This window comes from Mus caroli, unplaced genomic scaffold (assembly GCF_978045245.1).
Source record: "Mus caroli unplaced genomic scaffold, Mus_caroli_1 scaffold_9, whole genome shotgun sequence".
NCBI lineage: Eukaryota > Metazoa > Chordata > Mammalia > Rodentia > Muridae > Mus > Mus caroli.
Window position 1 is genome coordinate 80,349,476 of NW_028227264.1, and position 19,539 is coordinate 80,369,014.

The 19,539-nt window shown below is 54.5% G+C and overlaps 1 protein-coding gene across 2 annotated transcripts; it reads left to right on the forward strand.

Annotated features, from left to right (window-relative positions):
- The first annotated feature begins 4,382 nt into the window (after positions 1 to 4,382).
- On the forward strand, positions 4,383 to 11,181 carry Tle5 (TLE family member 5, transcriptional modulator). Of its 2 annotated transcripts, none has more exons than XM_021174432.2 (7): positions 4,383 to 4,620; positions 6,202 to 6,299; positions 9,107 to 9,170; positions 9,685 to 9,729; positions 9,861 to 9,923; positions 10,307 to 10,381; positions 10,489 to 11,181. In XM_021174432.2, exons 1-7 carry the CDS (start codon positions 4,594 to 4,596, stop codon positions 10,708 to 10,710), a joined length of 594 nt encoding a protein of 197 aa, XP_021030091.1. In that variant the 5' UTR covers positions 4,383 to 4,593; the 3' UTR covers positions 10,711 to 11,181. The 2 variants fall into 2 exon arrangements, with proteins under 2 accessions (XP_021030091.1, XP_021030092.1); XM_021174433.2 differs by having other exon boundaries at positions 10,492 to 11,181.
- The last annotated feature ends 8,358 nt before the right edge of the window (positions 11,182 to 19,539 follow it).

Consider the following 19,539-nt stretch of genomic DNA (forward strand, 5'->3'; position numbering starts at 1 on the left):
AGCAGTGTCAGGGAGAGGGAGGCATGGGTAGGGGTGGGGTGGGAAGACAGGTGAGCGCCTCCTCGGGTTGAAGGCTGCACACCCTCACTCGAACCACCTGGCAGTCAGCACTTGCTTGCTAAATGCTCACAGAGGGGGCAAATGGGAAAGACTCCATTTTTGGAAGTGATCCCTTGGGGCAGCCTCTGCCTTGCTAATGGGGAACTCAGTCAGGCCAAGGTGGCCGGCCTGAAGCTCTAGACTTGATGGACAGAGGAGCCCCACTTCTACCTCACTCTGTTCACAGAGGGAGGCCTTGCCGCAGCCCAGCGGCTGCCTGCCCGTTTGCCCTGACCTGTCACTCACACTGGGTCCTCTATCCATCATCCACCATGGAGCCCTGTATTCTTCCATGTGGCTTGTTGGTCATTTGTATCCCAGCCAGAAGAGACGTGAGTATCCTACTATTGGATACTTGAGACAGGTCATCACAGTGAGTGGCCCCGAGGACCCAAAGCTGGGGACTGAGTATGTGGGTGTCAGGGGAGGCTGGACTCCCACAGTCCAGGCCGCAAACTGTTCTGTTTTGAGTGGCAGGTTGACAGCCCCCATTCTGGGATTTTTAGGTGTGGTTCTTTTGGGAGGGTCTCATGTAGTCCAGGCTAGCCTGAGACAAACTGTTTTGGGTGATGGCTCTGACCTCCTGACCTACTTGCTTCCACAGCTGGTTTTCTGTGGTGCATGCTGGGTACACTCTGCCCAGTGAACCCAGGTTTTAGCTGGGGGTGACAGTGATGTCACAGGACTTGATGCCTGGGGACATGTATCACTCTTCACATGGAGTGGAAGCCAGGCATAGTGGCCAGCACTGGCAGAGCCCAGGACACCCACAGAATTCAAAGGACAAGGCTAACAGAGAACTCCCCTCTCTCTAGCACCTCACAGGGTGCCCAGCGCCTTCTGGGTAATAGCTCAAATCCTAGTTCCCAGAATGCAGCTCACTCCAGCCAATGTCCTAGAGTCACCTGCCATCATGCCCAACCCTGCAAACAGGCCCAGTACAATGAAACGGAGACTACATCTGCCCCTGTGCCAACTGCTGTGTGATTTGGGCCATGTCAACTCCCCTCTCTGAGCCTCTAGTTCTTCATTCTTTTAAGGACACTGGTAGCTCCTTCCCATTCAGGTGTTTAAGCCAGAGCATGGTGCAGACAGAGGGAACTGGAGTGATGGTCCAGTGGTTACAGCACCATCTGTGACTCTAGCTCCAGGGAACCCAACACCCCCTCTGGCCACTGTGGGAAGTGCATACATGTGGTGCACATAGACATGCATGCAGGGATGCATTAAATAAATAAAAAACAAAAAACAAAGCCAAGAATGTTCTGACAGAGTCAGGTTGCATGGCCCAAGCCTGTTATCCTGGCTTTTGCAGGGGCTGAGGCAGAAGAATCCCAAGTTCAAAGACAGCCTGGGCAACTTAGTGAGACCCAGCCTGAAAACGGAGAGTGCATAGTAAGAGGTTGGAGCAGAGTCCATCCCAGACCTCCTAACCTGTCATGCATGAGGGAGAGTCCTTAGACATCACAGCCAATAAGTTAGTTTATATGTCAGCTCATGCATTAAACACATCTTGACAATAATTCTCTCCTTCCCTGCATGCTATAAAAAATTACTTGTCAGCCGGGCGTGGTGGCACACGCCTTTAATCCCAGCACTCGGGAGGCAGAGGCAGGCGGATTTCTGAGTTCGAGGCCAGCCTGGTCTACAAAGTGAGCTCCAGGACAGCCAGAGCTATAAAGAGAAACCCTGTCTCGAAAAACCAAAAAAAAAAAAAAAAAAAAAAATTAGTTGTCTTGGGGAGGAGGGCTGTGATTGGGATATAAAATGAATAAATGAATTAATGAATAAATAAATAAATGAATAAAGGGAAAGGGAAAATTGCTTGTTTGTTGTTTATTCATCCACCCACCCACTCACCCACCCATCTATACATCCATCCAACCATCCATCCATCGGCTTTTTGGGGTCTCACTATGTAGTACTGGCTGTCCTAGAGAGGTCTCTGTAGACCAGGTTGGCCTTGAACTCACTACCTCTTCCTCTTGAGTGATGAGACTTAAAAGACATGTGCCACCACTGCTCAGATGATAAACAAACAAATTCCTGTCTCAAAAACAGCAGCCATGGTGATTCCTGGGCCCGCAGTAGCCTGCCCTGCCCTCCTGTGTCTGGCCCTCCCTCAGTGGTGTCCAATCCTCTTAAGCTGCTGAGTCTGGCTGGGCAGTGATGGCCCACACCTTTAATCCCAGCACTCGGGAGGCAGAGGTAGGCAGATTTCTGAGTTTGAGGCCAGCCTGGTCTACAGAGTTCCAGGACAGCCAGAGCTACACAGAGAAACCCTGTCTCAAAAAACAAAAAAAAAAAAAACAAAAACAAAAACAAAAAAAAAAAAAAAAAAAGGAAAAAGAAAGAAGCTGCTGAGTCCTGTACTTAGCACCAGACTAACTAAGTAACTAAGTAACTACTTAGTAGTTACTAAAAGAGAAACTGTGCCATCCTGGAGGCTGGGAAGTCAAGGCAAGGATGTGGCCACATAGGACCAGCTGCTGCTGTGACACCTGACAACTCTGGCTGTGTTGGAATCAGGGACTGCCAGAAAGCCACAGAAAGGGGTCTGTATGCCCCAGAGTGGAACAGGTGGATGATCATAGGGAAGGCTGGTCTCATGCAGGAGGGCCAGGAGTTCAGGGTTTTCATGTGCTACAGAGTTCCAGACCAGCCTGAGCTACATGACACCATTTCTATAAAATAAGACAATGTCACAGGTCAACAGTGGGACCCTCATCCAAAAGTCCTGTGAGCAGGATATGGATAGGTACCAGGAGCAGCCGCGTGGACTCCTGCCTCTGGGGTACCAGAATCTGAGGCCTGCAGTCTCCAAGGCTTCCTCTTCCCTTCTTCTGCCCTCTGTGGCTGGGAGAGGTCCCAATCTCTCCCCACCGGGGTTTGCCATAGCCATGGCCTGGCTGAGCTTGGCTGGCCACTGTAACCTCTCCTCTCTAACCTTGTGGGCCATTTGAGTATGGCACTCAATGATATTTGTCTCTGTCTGTCTCAGGTAAGGAACTGTTTGAGACAGGGTCTTGTTATACAGCTCAAGCTAGCCTGAGATTGTAGGACTCCTCCTGCCTCAGCTTGCTCTGAAGTGTTGGGGTAAATAGTATTGGCCCAAAGAACTATTTTATGTATCTATTTTTTTTTTTTTTATTATTTTTAAGACAGGGCTCATGGAGCCCTGGCTGCCCTGGGACTCACAAGGTGGGCTTGAATTTACAGAGATCTGCCTGCCTCTGCCTCCCAAGGGCTTAGATTACAGGCTTGTGTTACCACACCAGCATATTTGTTTTATTCATTTGTTTTTGTTTTGTTTTGTTTTGTTTTTGGACAGGTCTCACCTCAGTACGCTGGGTCACAGGTTGATGCTGAATTTTTGATAATCCTCCTGCCTCAGCTTCCTAAGTGTTGGGATCACACTAGGACCTGGGGAACTCTTACGTTTTATTTTTATTTTATTTTATTTTTATTTTATTTTATTTTTGGTTTTTCGAGACAGGGTTTCTCTATATAGCCCTGGCTGTCCTGGAACTCACTTTGTAGACCAGGCTGGCCTCGAACTCAGAAATCCGCCTGCCTCTGCCACCCGAGTGCTGGGATTAAAGGCGTGCGCCACCAAGCCCGGCTCCTCTTACGTTTTATTTATGAGACAGGTCTCTCTTTGTAGCCCTGGTTGTCCCAGAAGTCTCTATGTAGACCAGGCTGGTCTCAAATCAGAGATCCTCCTGCCTCTGCCCCCTGAGTGCTTGGATTAAAGGTGTCCGGCCACCACCACCTCCTGTGGCCCGATTTAACTTTTTCATGTTTTGAGATAAGGGCTCCTGTAGCCCAGGCTGTATTCACTGTGTAGATCAGGCTGGCTTCCACCTATCTCAACCTACCCAGCACCCGTAATAGGTCTTGTACCCCAGCACAAACCATGTCTTACTTTTTGTTGTTTTAAGACAGGCTCTCTGGTAACCCAGGCTGTCCTGGAACCATTGATCCTCTTGCCTCTGCACCCCAGTCAGTAGATTACAGGCCTGGGCCCCCATCCTACCTCTGTGGGACAGGTGTCACTCTGCTGCCCAGTGTGCCCCCCAGCTGTGCCAACCCTCCCGACTCCAAAGAGGACCTAGCACACTGTAGGCACTCCATAAATCCACCGTGAAGCCTGGGCGTCCAGGCTGCGAGTCTGTGGCCTTGGGACTGGGGGCGGGGGGCACTGATGCAGGCCTCCGGCCGGGGTTCCGGGCCGTGGCGGGGGCGGGGCGCGCGGGGCCAAGGTCACGGGTGGGGCGTCCGGGCCTGCGCAGTGCCGGGCGCGGCAGGTGGAGCGGGAGCCCGGGCGGCACCGCGTCGCCATTACACAATAGCGCGGGCGGCGCGGGCGGGCGGCGGGCGGCGCAGGAGGCGGGACGCGGGGCCCCGGAGCTGTCGATCGGGGACAAAGCGCGGCCGCCCGGCGCCCCCCGAGCCGCCCGAGCCGGGGCGCAGCCCGCGCCCCCCGCGACTGACATGATGTTTCCGCAAAGCCGGCACTCGGTAAGGGGAACCCCGCGCACTGCACCCCAGAGCTCTCCCTGCACCCCCAGCTCAGCTCACTGCACCTCCGGCGCTCACCCTGCACCCCAGCTCAGCTCACTGCACCCCTTCTAGGTCGGATCCTGTCTCTCTCCCCGCCCTGGGCCTGTCCCAGGGGCTCCCTACGCTTCCCCAGCTCCCACAGGCCTGTTCTGTCCCCCCAGCCCTGGGCTCGTCCCCAGGGTCCTTGCACCCCACAACCCAGACCCTACGCACCCCACCAGTCCAGCACAGCATCCTTCAGCCCAGATCCCTGAACTTTGATCCCTGCCCTGAGTCCCCTCACCGCCTCCCCCACACCTCGCCCAGCCCGACTCCAAGGTCTTCTCCCCCACCCCCCCACCCCCCGGGCTCCGGATCAGCCTGTCTTCAATCTTGGGCCCGCACCCCACTGCGGCCGCCTTCGGCCTGTCTTCCTGACCTGGGGTTCAGGCCCAGAGCTGCAGCACCCCAGTCACAAGCCCATCATCCCCTCACCCCAGACCCGCATGTCCTCCAGCCGAGACCTTGCATCCCCACCTCGGTACACCCCCCCCCCCCCCAGGCCCAGCTCTATAAGAGCTTCAGACTGGCCTGCCACCAAGTCCAAGGCCCTGCACCCACCATCACCTCGGCCCTGCACTTCCTTACACCTCAGATCTGCCCTGGCCCCAAGTCTGGTGCCCTCTACCCCCCAATCCAGTCCCCACACCCCCTGTCTCTCCCTCCAGCCCTGTCGGGCCTGGCGTCACCATCCGGGCCCAGCGCCACCCCCAACCTGGCTCCGCGTCCCTCCTCCAGCTGTAGGCCCCGCACCCCAGCGGCCTTCCTCCTCCTAGCCCCCATCCTGCACCCTCAGCACTAGGGTTGGTGGGACCCTGTGCCCGTATAATGCCCAATGCTCCCTTGTCCGGAGCCGGATACCCCGCAGTCTCCCCCCCCCCCCGCCCCCTCTCATGTCCAAGCCCATCTGTCGCCTCCCACACCAGCTCCCAGTGGCCTTGCTCCCCACACCCTACCCCTTGCCTTGCTCCCCAGATCCGAGATCTTACACCCTAACTCATGACCCAGTGCCCTCAGATGCCGGCCCTGTACATACCCCACCCCACTCGCTCCCCAACCCCCCAGCTTCCAGCTCTCCCTAACTCCCAGGACATGATTTCTCTGTGGCTTTGGCTGGGGCCTGGGGGGGGGGAACCCCACAAGGCACCCCTGGGCCTGGGCAGCTTTGGGAGGTCCCTTCCTGAAAAGCACACCCGTGAGGAAACAGGTGTGATGGGGGTACTCCCAGGAAATGTAGGGTGGTAAGCTAGGTGCCTCTTCCATGCTGGCTTTGAAGGGAGGCCTGTGCCACCCTGATTGACTTAGAGGGGCTTTCTGGGGAATTCCTCTGGGAGCAGCTGAAGGACAGAGGTGCACCCCGCCCCATGGATGCCCGCCCTTCCCAAATGACCAGTGTGTAAAAGTGTCCCCACTGCCTAGGGGCCTCACAGCCCCTTCCTGGCAGCCCAGGAAGTGGGGCATGGGCGGGGCAGGACGCTGCTTACCCTCCTGCCCCCGCAGGGCTCCTCCCACCTCCCTCAGCAGCTCAAGTTCACCACCTCCGACTCCTGTGACCGCATCAAAGATGAGTTCCAGCTGCTGCAAGCGCAGTATCACAGGTGAGCCCGGGCCAGGGCACCTCCATGTGTCTGTAGAGTTGTCTGTGGCTTGAAGGAAGGCGGGGTGGGGGGTGCCTCTGACATCTCAGGGCTCAGGAGGTGGGGCCAAGAGGGTCAGCAGTTCAAGGTCATCCTCAGCTACTTAGCAAGTTGGCCAGCCTGGGCTACATGAGATCATGTGTCCAAAAACAATCAGCCCCATGGTGTGGAGGAAGAAAGTAAGGCATACAGCGTTCATGGTTCCAGAGGCCCAGTGCCTATGTTTAACACAGGCTAGAATGGGTGCCCAGAGAGGGTGAGTAATCGGCTCAGGGTCACACAGCCCTACCTTCTTCTGTCCAGTTTTGGAGTAAGGTCCCACAGACCCTCCAGCCTGGTCACTCCCACCACAAATACTTTTCTTGTTCCTAATGGGTTCCTCATGTGTGAAACTGAGCACTCCGAAGCCCAGGGTGTCAGCAGCTTCCTGGGGTGTACAGCACAGACGCAGGAAAAGCTGCAAGCAGCCTGAAGCTGGGGAGTTGGGGTCCCAGCACGGGTTCCTATCTAACCTAGGCAGGGTTTGAGTGGGCATGGAGATACAGGCCCAACCTTCCAGCTCTCACAGGCAGGTGAATAGAGTCGTTCTGGGCTAGCCTGAGGTACAGAGCAAACCTCTGTCTCAGAAAACAAACTAATAATAATGATGATAATGCCTTTATTTTTTATTTTTTTATATGTAAGTAGCTACACTGTAGCTGTCCTCAGACACTCCAGAAGAGGGCATCGGATCCCATTGTAGATGGTTGTGAGCTACCATGTGGTTGCTGGGATTTGAACTCAGGACCTGAGGAAGAGCAGTCAGTGCTCTTAACCGCTGAGCCATCTCTCCAGCCAATGACAAAACCTTTAAAAGACCCTTAGATTTCTCCAAGAAACAAAAAGTAAATCTCAGTGTTCATAGAGTTTTCTATTTAAAAAAAAAATGTTATATTTGAGTTTTTGGTATTTATTTTGAGACAGGATCTTAAGTGATCCAGGCTTCACCCAGCTCCCTATGTAGCCAAGGATAGCCTTGAGCTTATACAGTAGATGTCAGGCAAGGCCCAGGGTGCTAGGCCAGCCATCGACCTGCTTGGCTGCTCCCCCAGTGTTTGCCATTCTAAAGAGGAATTTAGGGCACCAGTGTTTGCACCCCCATGGTTCTGGGGCCAGTCTTAGGCTGACTTCTTCCAGGACCTGCAGGGCACACGGTGGCTACAGGGCTGTGTGTTGTCCCCTTGGCAGATGCCATCTCTGAGCTGCATTGTGCTGTGCCCTGTGCACTGGGCCTGGGCCGGGCCTGGGGGGGCTCCTGGAGAAGTCCCGTGTTGACTTTCTCCCATCGACCTTGGTGTTGGGCCTCGTGCAAAGTGCAATCACCGGTGAGGTACACTAGCCTTACTTATTATGTAAACGTGGGCTGGGGGCCCACCCCTCAATCCTGCGCCCCTGAGTGAGTGGGGATGTCAGCACTTGGGGAGCGTATCAGAAGCCTGCTGGCTAATAAGCACCATCCCAATTTCCAGGACAGGGTCTCACTCCGTAGACCAGGCTGGCCTCAGACTCACAGATATCCATCTGCCTTACCCTCCCAAGCTCTAAGGGCTGTTTGGATTTAGAAAGAAATACCCTGATTGGCTTGATGGCACAGGACTTTAACCTCAGCACTCGAGAGACAGAGGCAGGCGAATCTCTGAGTTCCAGGACAGGGCTATACAGAGAAACCCTGTATTGGAAGAAAGAAAGAAAAGGAAGGGAGGGAGGGAAGGAGGGAGGAAGGGAAGGGAAGGAGGAAAAAAGAGAAAGAAAGAGAGGAAGAAAGAAAGAAAGGTTACATTGGGGGGTCGTGCTGTTGTTCAGGTGTGGAGGTCCAAGGACAACTTGGGGGAGTCACTGCTAGGCATGGTGGCAAGAGCCACACCTAGGAGTAGCCTCCTAGGACTGGAGAGCGAGCCACAGGCCCAGTCCCTTGACTCCACTGACCTGTCCTGGTCCCTCCTGGTCCAGGAAGGTTGCCGCTACAAAGAGAAAGCAAGTGGGGCCCACAGAGGTAGAGCAGCCGGCCTAGAATCACACAGCATGGGAAGGCAAAGCAGCCCTAGCTGCCGGCTCTGATGTGACTAGAGAGAAAGAGGGGCTGGACATGACAAAGGTTCCTGAAGCCAGGACACCTTGGGGTGCTCTGTTCCTCTCAGCCCCAGGCCATCTCAGTCTTCAGCATCTGTCTGTCAGTGTGGAGAATTCTCCTCGGGTTTGAGTACTTGGGTTACTGCCCACTGTGTGACCTTGAACCTCTCACTCACCCTCTCTGGGCACCCACTGAGTCATGTGTTAAGATGAGATTAGATGGATGACAAGTTCTGCAGCCCTCATCCGCCCCGGAGGAGGGCACCTCTGACTATGGTGGTTGTTATTCCATTGAGAATGCTTTCATAGTTTTAGTGGAGGAGACCAAGTAGCCCCACCCACCTGCCTGGGATCGCAGAAAACCCAGGGGTGTCCTTAAATGCAGCCAGATGTGGTGTTTGGCCCTTCGCAGTTTGCAGCTTGGGGCAATAGCTCAGTTGGCATGTCCCAGCACTTGGTAGGTGGAGGCCAGGAGGATCAGGAGGACTTCTGAGTCATCCTCAGCTACACAATGAGTTCAAGGCTAGCCTGGGCTACATAAGACCCCGTCTCAAAAAACAAAAACAAAAATAAAAAATCCAAAAAGTTTTTAGCTTGACCCTCCAGAGGTGCCCCCCACCCCGAGGGAACCTCAGTTGGCTTCCCTTATGTGTCCTCAGCCTGAAGCTGGAGTGTGACAAGCTGGCCAGCGAGAAGTCAGAGATGCAGAGGCATTACGTCATGGTAAAGCCCCCTCTGGGACTGGGGGTGGGGGGTGGGGTGGCGACCCAGACTCCCCACATACCGCAGATGCCTGCTACCGAGTCCCCCACGGGCTAAGGGCAGCCTGGCCACCGGCCCAGGTGGTGGCCGAGGTGCCAAACCACCGGCTCGCAGTGTGGGCCGGCCAGGTCTCGGCTGGCCTTGGCGGCAGGAGGAGGAGGCAGCTGTGGAAGCCAGTCGCAGCCAGCCACAGCCAGCCGGAAGCAAGAGTCCCCTCCCTCCAGGCCAGGCATCCCTTAACCCATCCTTGACCAGAGCCCTCCTAACCTCCACAGGACCAAAAGGGGATTGTGCCTCGGCCCTGTAGTTCCCAGCAGGGGAGGTTGCTGGGGTCTTGGGGCATTGTGACAGGGGTCTTGAAGAACAAATAGGAGCTCACTGGATTGGGGGTAGCCTTGCTGGAATGTGTAGGGAGAGGCAGGCCACCCACAAGGCCACATCCCTTTGGTTCCTGACACCCCTCTCCACCTCACAGTACTATGAGATGTCCTACGGATTGAACATCGAGATGCACAAACAGGTAAGTCTTACTGTCCCTCCTTCATGTCCTCAATGCCCTGTGATTCCCAGACTGAGCGTTAAGGCCACTCCTGTTACCCCCTCCCACCCCTCCAAGTGCCCCAGGTACTGAGGGAAAATCATGTGTTCCAGGCTGAAATTGTGAAGAGGCTGAATGGGATTTGCGCCCAGGTTCTGCCCTATTTGTCACAGGAGGTAAGCAAGCCACCAGCAGGGGGCAGTGGGGTTCCCTCTGCACCTTGCTGAGCGCTCCCTGGGCACACACCTGCCCTTTCTGAGCTTAGCAAAGGTGAGACGTGGAGCAGCTGCACTCAGACCCCTGTGGCAAGGCAGAAAGAGCTCCCTGGGTGGGCGGGCACAGGCGATGGGAGCCCCCACCACCAGCTCTGAGGATATTCCTGTGAAGTTGAATTCCTAGTCTCCCACCCCAGCAGCCCCTGAACCCCTAGGACAGGACTTCTCTTGAGCATTTGCACTGGTTGCCCACTGCACAGGAGTCGCCGTTCCCCCGCCCCCACCCCTCAGTCCCTTTCCAGCTTTGCCTGAGAGAACTCTGTCTCCTTCCTTGCCGATTCCAGCATCAGCAGCAGGTCCTGGGAGCCATCGAGAGAGCCAAGCAGGTCACGGCTCCTGAGCTGAACTCCATCATCCGAGTAAGTCGGAGCCTCTGGTGGACTGGGGACCGATGGGTGACCTGGGTGGCCAGGGTCAGGTGACAAGACCCTGGGCTGACTCTGTCACCCCCACCCCCACCCCACAGCAGCAGCTCCAGGCTCACCAGCTGTCCCAGCTGCAGGCACTGGCCCTGCCCCTGACACCGCTGCCTGTCGGGCTCCAGCCACCGTCCCTTCCTGCAGTCAGTGCAGGCACAGGCCTGCTGTCACTCTCTGCTCTGGGTTCTCAGACCCACCTCTCCAAGGAGGACAAGAACGGACACGATGGGGACACCCACCAGGAGGATGACGGAGAGAAGTCGGATTAGCTCTTGGGGAGGGGGGAGGGGGGAGACCAGGGGAGACAGGCACAGAGAGCGCAGTGTTCTAAGGGCCACACAGCACACAGCTCGGTCACTACCCAAGCTTCCACCTCCAGTCCTGGTTCTGGCTGTGCACCCTGGGCCTAGGGGATGCCAGAGAGACACCCCAGGCTAAAGGTTCTTCCCCACCTTCAACATTTCCCTGGGCCACAGCCACCAATCTCGGCCCAGAATGTACACAACGCTAGCTGCCCCTTTCCACCCTGTGCACCCCGAATCTGCCCCCATCCCCTTCTCTGCTTCCTGCACTGCACACCTGCTAGTTCCAGACCCCTCCCCCCAGCTCACCCAGCTCCGGTTCCCTCAACCACAAAAGAAGGGGACAGAGAGAAAGCATTGGCTCGGGACTGCAGTGGGGGTGGGCACCCCACAAACTTCCCTCCCCTCTTCCCCAAATAAACATGAGGGTTAAAAGTTGGTTTGTTTATGATTTCTTTCTCGTGCCAGTATTCTATAGCTATCATCTCAGAAAGGAAAAGAAGGAAGCCCCAGGAGTGTCTGTGCATAGGGTTAGCTTTGCTGGTCGCCTTGGTCTCTGCCGAGAGGTCAAAGGCCAAGCCGCTGTACTGAGGATGGGGTCTAGCTGTGCCTTCAAAATAAAAACATGAAAAGGTTGGCCACTGTGTCCCTGCTTCTGTCTTGTGGGTGGGGAACCCCCTTTCCTCAGGGTACCCTGTGTCCTGCAATAAGACATCCCTGGAGCAACCAAAGACCCAGAGAGGGTGAGCTGGGGACCTGGGCCCAGACAGTGCAACTCAGTGCTCAGGTTTCACACTTTTTTGGCAGGGTGGCTGTGGTACCCACATGGATCCCTTGGTTACCTTCTGGGAGATGGCCTGGATGCTCCCTGTACCCCTCCCAAGCTAGGCTGTCCCCTGGGCATGCGCCTCAGTTTGGGGGCCTTTTCCTTTCTTGTTTTTCTGAAATGGTTTTCTCTGTATAGCCCTGACTGCCCTGGACTCATTCCTCAAACTCACAGAAATCCTCCAGCCTCTGTTTTCCGAGGCCAGGGATTAGCCTTGTGTGCTACCTGTTTTCTTTATCTGCTTTGTTTTCTGTTTTGTTTTTATGTTTGCTGGTTTATCATGTCTGTGTCCTGTTTGAGGACACCTTGCAGGGATCTGTTCTCTTTCTACCGTCTGTCTCAGGAATCAAACTCGGGGTGTCAGGCTTTGCAGCAATTGCCTCTACTGGCAAAGCCACATCTCACTGGGCTACTTTTTGTTGTTTTTAGGCTGGCCTGGAACTTGGTTTGTAGCCTAGGTTCACCTCACTCAGATCCCCAGACTGTTTTTGTGTTTTGAGGCAGGTGCTTACCACAGCCCTCAGACCAGGCACCAAGTGACCTGGAGTTCACCCTGGACCTTGGGGTTCTGTGCCCACAGGGTCAGAGGGTCTAAGGGGACCAAGGCTTCTCATCCCTCAACTGGGAAAAACAGTTTGAGGTGTCTCAGTGAGCGGGGTGTTGTCCTCTTTGCCTCTGGGGCTTATGGAGAAGGTCCTGCCAGCACCTGGCAGTGGGGGACCTCAGGGAGAGCACTGAGCCAGCCTGACTTTGTGTAACTGGTCACCAATGTTCTGGTCACCTGATGAAGTAGGGGGGAGGACAAAGAGGGAGCTGAGGGTCCCAGCTCCTTATGCCCAAGACTTGGGCCCAAGGCAGTAATGGTGACCAGGTGACACCCCTCACCCCACCCCCAGCTCCTTCCTTGAGAATTTTGCTGGCTCTCTGGAGTCCTCCTGGGGGACCTTCTGTGATTCCATCTCTGTGTCCCTATCTACTCGGTGGCACGAACATCCTCTATTCTGGGATTAAGCTGTGGCTTGGGGACTCGGGATTATAGGTCCCCACCCCAGGGCCAGGCCACTCCAGGGTAAGGCACCAGTTCCTAAGGCTCCATGGAGACTGGGACCCTACCCTGTACCCAGCAAGGAGAGGACACCTCAGGCAGCAACTGTTCCCCTTTATCTGGCTTCGGAGACTGCACCCTGAGACACATAAAATGACTCCCTTACCTGTTGTACAGACAAGGAAACTGAGGCCCACTGAAGTCAAGGAAACCATACAAGGCTACAAAAGAGTTGCTGCGTCCCCTCTGGGTGGTCAGTCTTTCTCTTGATGACTCTACAAAGAGAACAAGCAGGGGAGACCAAGACAGCACCCCAAACCAGCAAGACATTAAAGCACCAAGGCTTGCTGGGTATTGATTGCCCTGGCCTCAGCTAACTCTGAGTCCCTGTTGCCTCACATGAACAGGAGAGAAGCCCAGAGACAGCAAGCATCTGTGTATGTGGAAACCCAACTTTCTTTCTTCCTCCTCTCTTTCTTTCTCTTTCTCTTTCTCTCTCTCTGTCTTTCTTTCCTTCTCTCTCTCTTCTTTCTTCCTTCCTTTTTGTGTGTAGATTTGTGTTTTTCTTTTTCTTTTTCTTTTTTCTTTTTTTTTTTTTTAAACAAAACAGGGTTTCTCTGTGTATCGCTGGCCTTTCTGGAACTAACTCTATAGACCAGGCTGTTTTCGAACTCTGTCTTCTGCTGCTGTCTCCCAAATGCTGGGATCAAAGGCATCTGCCACCACTCTGCTCAGTAAAAACCCAACTTTTTCAAAATTCACTTAGTGTAAGGAGTCCATAATAGTGATGGCGTGGTGAAGAGGGGGATCTGAGGGGAGAGCAGATGAATGCCAGACTGGTGAGACCTGAGGGGGCGCTGGGCACAGGAATGCCAGACTGGTGAGACCTGAGAGGGCGCTGGGCACAGGAATGCCAGGTGCTTCTCTAGGATGCAGTGTTCCTGTAGATACTCAGAGCTCCGGAGAGGGGGAGGGAGGTCCTTGTGGAGTGTCAGGGCCACTAAAGCAACAGTGGGTGTTTGAACAGGAGAGTGGCACCCTCAGATGGGAGTAGCCCTAGATCATCTGGGCATGGGGATGCAGAGGGACCAGGATGAAGACAGAAACAGGCCCAGCTCCAGGGAGGGAGTCCCCACATTGCTGCTGACTCTCTGATTGCCCGTTCTGTTCCCTCCTTCCCTTGCCCCCCCCAGTTCCCTCGTTCCCTCAGTGAAGCTCTTTATCCTTTGCTGTGCCTGCTGGGTCCCTACTCCTCTTCCCACGTGTCCCCTCCCTCCCCTCCCCTCCAAACCTCTCCACAGCCTGTGGGGCCTGGATGCTGGCTGCCAGCCAAGCCCTAGACAACCTTGACCGCCTCCTGCAGCCACCTCCCCTCCTCCTCTCCCTTCCTGCTCTCCTTTCTCCCTCTCCCATCTCTAGCTTTATTTCTCTCCTGCCTCCTGCTTCTTCTCTTCCTCCTTTTACTAAAGCAAATCCTCCCTCCCAGCCCCCCCTCCAGAGCTGCAGGGCCTGCTGGGTGGCACTGTGGCCTCTCCCTGCTGCTAATGTCCAGCAACAGAGGAAGAGGTGGCAGGTGACCTGTATTTGGCCTTTAGATACAGATATTGGTGACCCCAATCCTGGGTCATGCTAAGAGCTACCTCACTTTGCTGTTGGGCCCCTGGCCTTTTCTGGGCCACTCTGACCACCCTGCAAACCAAGGTGAAACCAAAGGAGAAAGGACAGACAAGGGCCAGCAAGTGCAATGGAGGTGACTCCTGCCCAGCAAGGGCCAGGCTCCAGGTTCATCCCCAGACCCAGACAAGGAAACCCCTCCCCCAAATTTTACAAACCCTCAGGTCCAGGTAAGCAAACTCTTTTTTTTTTTTTAAAGATTTATTTATTTATTATATGTAAGTACACTGTAGCTGTCTTCAGACACTCCAGAAGAGGGCACCAGATCTCATTAAGGATGGTTGTGAGCCACCATGTGGTTGCTGGGATTTGAACTCTGGACCTTCGGAAGAGCAGTCGGGTGCTCTTACCCACTGAGCCATCTCACCAGCCCATAAGCAAACTCTTACCATGCAGCCATGTTCTTCTCATGGCTAACTTCAGTATTTATTAGGCACCTACTGTATGCCAAGGACTCCCAGTGCCGCGCCCCCCCCCCCCCAGGGAACACACAAAATGGGGACAAGGGCTGGAAGGCAAGAAAGCATGGGGCAGATTTCACAGACCTGTCACCAGGACACCAACCCCACCCCCACCCCGTGACCAAGATAAACTTGCCTGGAGCCCTGACTGCTGCAGAGTGGAGGCCTGTGCAAGCAGCCAGTGCTGAGTCTCCACCTGACCAAGCCCCAGGTCCCTCACTAGCCAAAGTCTGGCTTTCTGTATCCCGTGCAAGGGCACTGAGGTCCAGGTGTGGATAATTCCAGTTCAACTGAGCCACTTAGGAATTTTTTGAGGGCAATGGGTAGGTTCTTGAGCTTGTGGCAAAGGCTAGAATGGGATTCACACTGAAGTGGGTAATCACAGATGTTGGGGAAATCAAGTCCCCACCTCTCTGTGGGTGTGAGTTGTAGGTAGCAGTAAACATCATCCCTTTAGCAGGACCCTGTAGAACAGTCATGTTGGTTAAACATTTGCATCGTTTTGTCTTGGCTTTCTGCTGTGTAGACCAGGCTGGCTTCGAACTCAGATATGCTTGCCTCTGCCTCTTGAGCACTGGGATTAAAGGCATGTGCTACCATGCCTTGTGGGTAAGCATTTTCTAATCTCACTGAATGTTTTTGTTTTTGTTTTTTTTTGTTTTTTGTTTTGGTACCTCCAGGTTCGGGAGAAGGCCTGGACCAGGGCCTGCTTGGTTCCAGGGTTCACAAGCCCCCTTTGTCTATCTAGCTGTTCACTTACTGCCTACATCTTCAGCCAACCCTGGTGCTTCCTTCCCACATGCCAAGCTGCAGCCCACCCTCCTTCTACTTCTCCTAGTCTTTGTCAGAAGCTGAATCAGGGGCACACAAGCAAGGTCAGAGGTCAGGGCTCTCCATTTTAGTTTGACCAGTGTTTAGTTAGAGGGATTTCTAATGAGCCAACTCCTATGCCCTCTGCAGAGCCCCAGTATAAAACACCTACATCTAGGAAGTCTTGGGAATTTTCTAAGCAGCTTTGTGACTCCAGACTAGGCTGTCCCGGGCTTCTCCCCTCCTGAGCCCTCTCATTAGCCTAGCCCAAGCCACAGCAGGGGGCAATTCTATGGGAAAACTAAGCACTAGGTTGCGGGGAGGGGATGGCTCCCCCGTATTCTTAAGGAGAAAATGATTGTGTGTGCGCTCCTGTGCGTGATTTTTTTTTCCCCCTGCCAAGCCAGGCAGGGAACTGGGGCTCGGGGGTCACCCGTGAGCCCTGGCCAGCAGGAGGGGACCGGCCTGGCTGGTGGCCCAGTGGCTCAGCTGGGGGCGCGGGGAAGGGGGAGGCTGGCGCTGTCGGAAGCCAAAGGCTTTGGCCTCCCTGAGGGAGTCGCTTTCCCGGCCCGGGTCGGATCAATGGGCTGTAATTATACCGCGCCGGGCCGGGAGCCGGTGGGGAGGGAGCGGGAGCTGGCAGGAGGGAAGCGGCGGGCGGGGGCGCAGACCCACGTTACTTTGATTGACAGCCAGAGCAGATGCGGCGCGCGGGAGCTTCTGGGATACGTAGTTTTTTTTCCTTCGGTCCAGAATGCTTGCTCGCAATAGCAATGTCCACTCTGGTAAATTGAGGCACACCCGGCACCTCCAACCTCACAACTCCCTGTAAACCTATTCTATCCCCTCCTGTGATCTAATGGGTCAAACTAAATAAGCTTGGGAAGTTAGCTGGGACAAAAATCAAATCGCAGTCATTCCCTAAGCGGCCAAGGTGCCTTCTTTGCCTCAGTTTGTTCTATCTCTGAAACAGGCCGAAGGAAGCTTTGGCTGCTGAGTCTTGGCAAGGTAGCCACCGAGTCAAAGGACTTACTTTTATTTATTTTTTTAATATAAAATGTTTTGAGACAGTAGTCCACGTTAGGCTTGACCTCACAACGGTCCTCCTGCCTCAGCTTCTCAAGTGCTGGAATACCAGGAATCCGCTACCACGGTCAGCTTCAAGGGGCTTTTACTTTTAAAAGAGGGTCCATGATCCTCAGGGACCACCACGCGGGGCCCCACTCACGAGGGGTGGGGGGTGTCGGGGAGGAGGAGCTGCACGCCCCAGACCCATCGGGAGCTTTCCTATTGGACTATCCTAGACCACCGTTCTCTGCTATTGGCTACAGGGTACCTAGCGTTCATTGGTCAGTGCTTTTGGTGACGTCAGAGACCCATGTGGGATCTTCGGGAGCTGATTGGCTGGCATACCCGACCAACCACGGAGGAGATAGACGGGTCCCTCGGCAGCGGGGCGGCTAGTCTGATTTAAGGTGGTCCGAGCAGTCCCGGCTCCGAGTAGTAGCCTTTTCCCTTTTCTGTTTTTTATTTGCACCGCGCAGAACCGCGGAGCTTGTGTGCACTGAGGCAGGGGCTCACTTTGAGGCGCTGAGCCCCACTTTGCAAAGTGTAGGATCCAGGACCAGGCTGAATGGGAAAAAGTGGCCCAGGAAGGTGGGAAATGCTGAGGGTGCTCCCCACTTCTCCACTTCGGGTGTGGTGTCTGTGCACTCCAGGGATGGGGTTCAGGCATTCTAAAAGGAAACCCCAGATCATATCCTCTGCTTCCACGGAAGCTCAGAGGCAGTGGCTTCCCAGGCCGCACAACAGAGGGGCAGTGGCCCCCTCTTCCAGGAGCTCCCACCCTCTAGGGGGCTTCCTTTGGCCTTGGGTTCCTTCACAGTTGCCCTTCTGTGGGGAGGCTGCAGCGGGTGGCCTTGGGCTGATCTTAGAATAAGATGGAGATAGCTTTAGGGGGAGAAGAGATTCCAGGAAAAGAGAACTCAAATTAGGTCATTCAATCATGACAGGGTACCTGAATAGGGGAGGGTAGAGGGTGTGGCCAGCACAAATAGTGCAAAGAGGGAATGCCCTCCGGGTAATAGAAAACCAGCGGAGATTGTATAGGCTTAGAGAACCGAGGTTGAGGGTCACTAGCAGGAAGGGTGCTGCTTGGGACATGGGGGCAGGGCTGGTCTGAGCAAATCTTGGCAGTGTAAGCACGGTGACACACACCTGCGACCCTGACTCCCCAGATGAGACCAGCCTGGGTTAGATTGGGAAACACAACCAATAGCAAACAAGCTTGATTTGGGGAGATGGTGAGGGTTGGCAAAGGCGATGGCTCAGGGAGTGGAGTCCCGGGGGCCTCTGGAGATCAGAAGTTCTCAGACACCAAAAACCGGGAATCAGGAACCGCTGGGACCTGGGGACAGCTTGTGGGACACTGTTTTCTCAGACTTCCCAGGAGCCAGGTGTGTTCCTCGGTCTGCAAGGGAAAAATGAGTAAACAGTAAAGCAGAAACTAGGGCTGAGGAGTAAGATGCCGCCGTGTTCCTAGTAGCAGGTGCTGGGAGGCGCTTCAAGGCACCAGCACAGGCCTCTGCGAGGGAGAGGATGAGTGGCCAGAACCGTAAAGAATGGTCCATGTAAAAGGACCTGCACCTTGTACAGCGCCTGCGAAAGTCTTAAATCTGGGCAACGCCTTGGATGCTGGAGAGCATGGCGGTCCAGATAGTGAGAGTGCTCCACCCCGGCCATGGCTCCAGCCACTTAGGGTGGGGAATGGGGTGAAGGGGGGCTCCACTACTAATCATGCCCCAGCCTCCTCGCTGGAGGATTCTAGGCTGGGCTCCACCCTTGACCACGCCCCCAGTCTCCACTCTGGGGGATTCTGGCAGATGCTCCAAGGAGTTACTGAACACTCATTCTCAGAGGGCTAAATGTCTAGGTCAGAAAGACTGTCACTTTCTGGGCCCACGGACTTTGTAAAGCTCCATCTACAATGTTAACCTTACTGAGCGCTCTCCCACACATATGATCGCAGTGGCTCATGTTTGTTCCTCTGTCATCGCTTGTCTAAATTTGTTGCTTTTCATACAGCTCCTGACCAGCCAGCTGTGATCTTGGCTGCTCTGTGGCTTATCTCCCAGAGTCTGATCAGAGAGAGCTCCATTCTGTCCTTTTATCCTGGAAGTCCTAGGTTTTCAGCTAGTATCCTCCTGCTGGAGAGCGCTGGCCCCGTGCAAGTCTCATAAAGGCTCCTGTCCTCTGTAGTTGACTTAGCTGCCCACAGAGATCCAAACGTTAATGTGGGTGTGAGGTCTTTCCCCTGTGATTGTTGCCCACTGTTTCCCAGTGTATAGTAGTTCACAGTAGCACCAGGCATACATTTATTGATTGATTTAATGATGGACCAGAGCTCAGGTTTCTTTCCTTGGTTATTTTTTTTCCCCTCCCTGAGACAAGGTTTCTCTGTGTAGAACCTGGCTGTTCTGAAACTTTCTCTGTAGATATCTTAGTTAAGATTTTACTGCTGTAAACAGACACCATGACCAAGGCAATTGGGGCTGGCTTACAGAGTCAGAGGGTCAGTCCATAATCATCGAGACAGGTGCATGAAGGCCTCCAGGCGGGCATGGTGCAGGAGGAGCAGAGAGTTCTGTGTCTTCCTCTGAAGCCCCTAGAAGAAGTCTGACTAAGGCACTTAGCAGAGCTTCAAAGCCCACTCCTAGAGAGACATACTTCCTCCAACAAGATCACACCCACTCCAACAAGGCCACACCTCCAAATAGTGCTACGCCCTGGGTCAAGCATAGTCAAACCACCACAGTAGACCAAGCTGTCCTGAAACTCAGAGAGATCCGCCTGCCTCTACATTTCAAGTGCTGGGATTGAAGGTGTGGGTCTCCTCCTTCCTCTTCTGAGGTTTCTTCTATGTAAAATAAGATAAAGAGCTGTCTAGTCCTGCCAGAGTTGGAAACAAAGGATGATTCCTG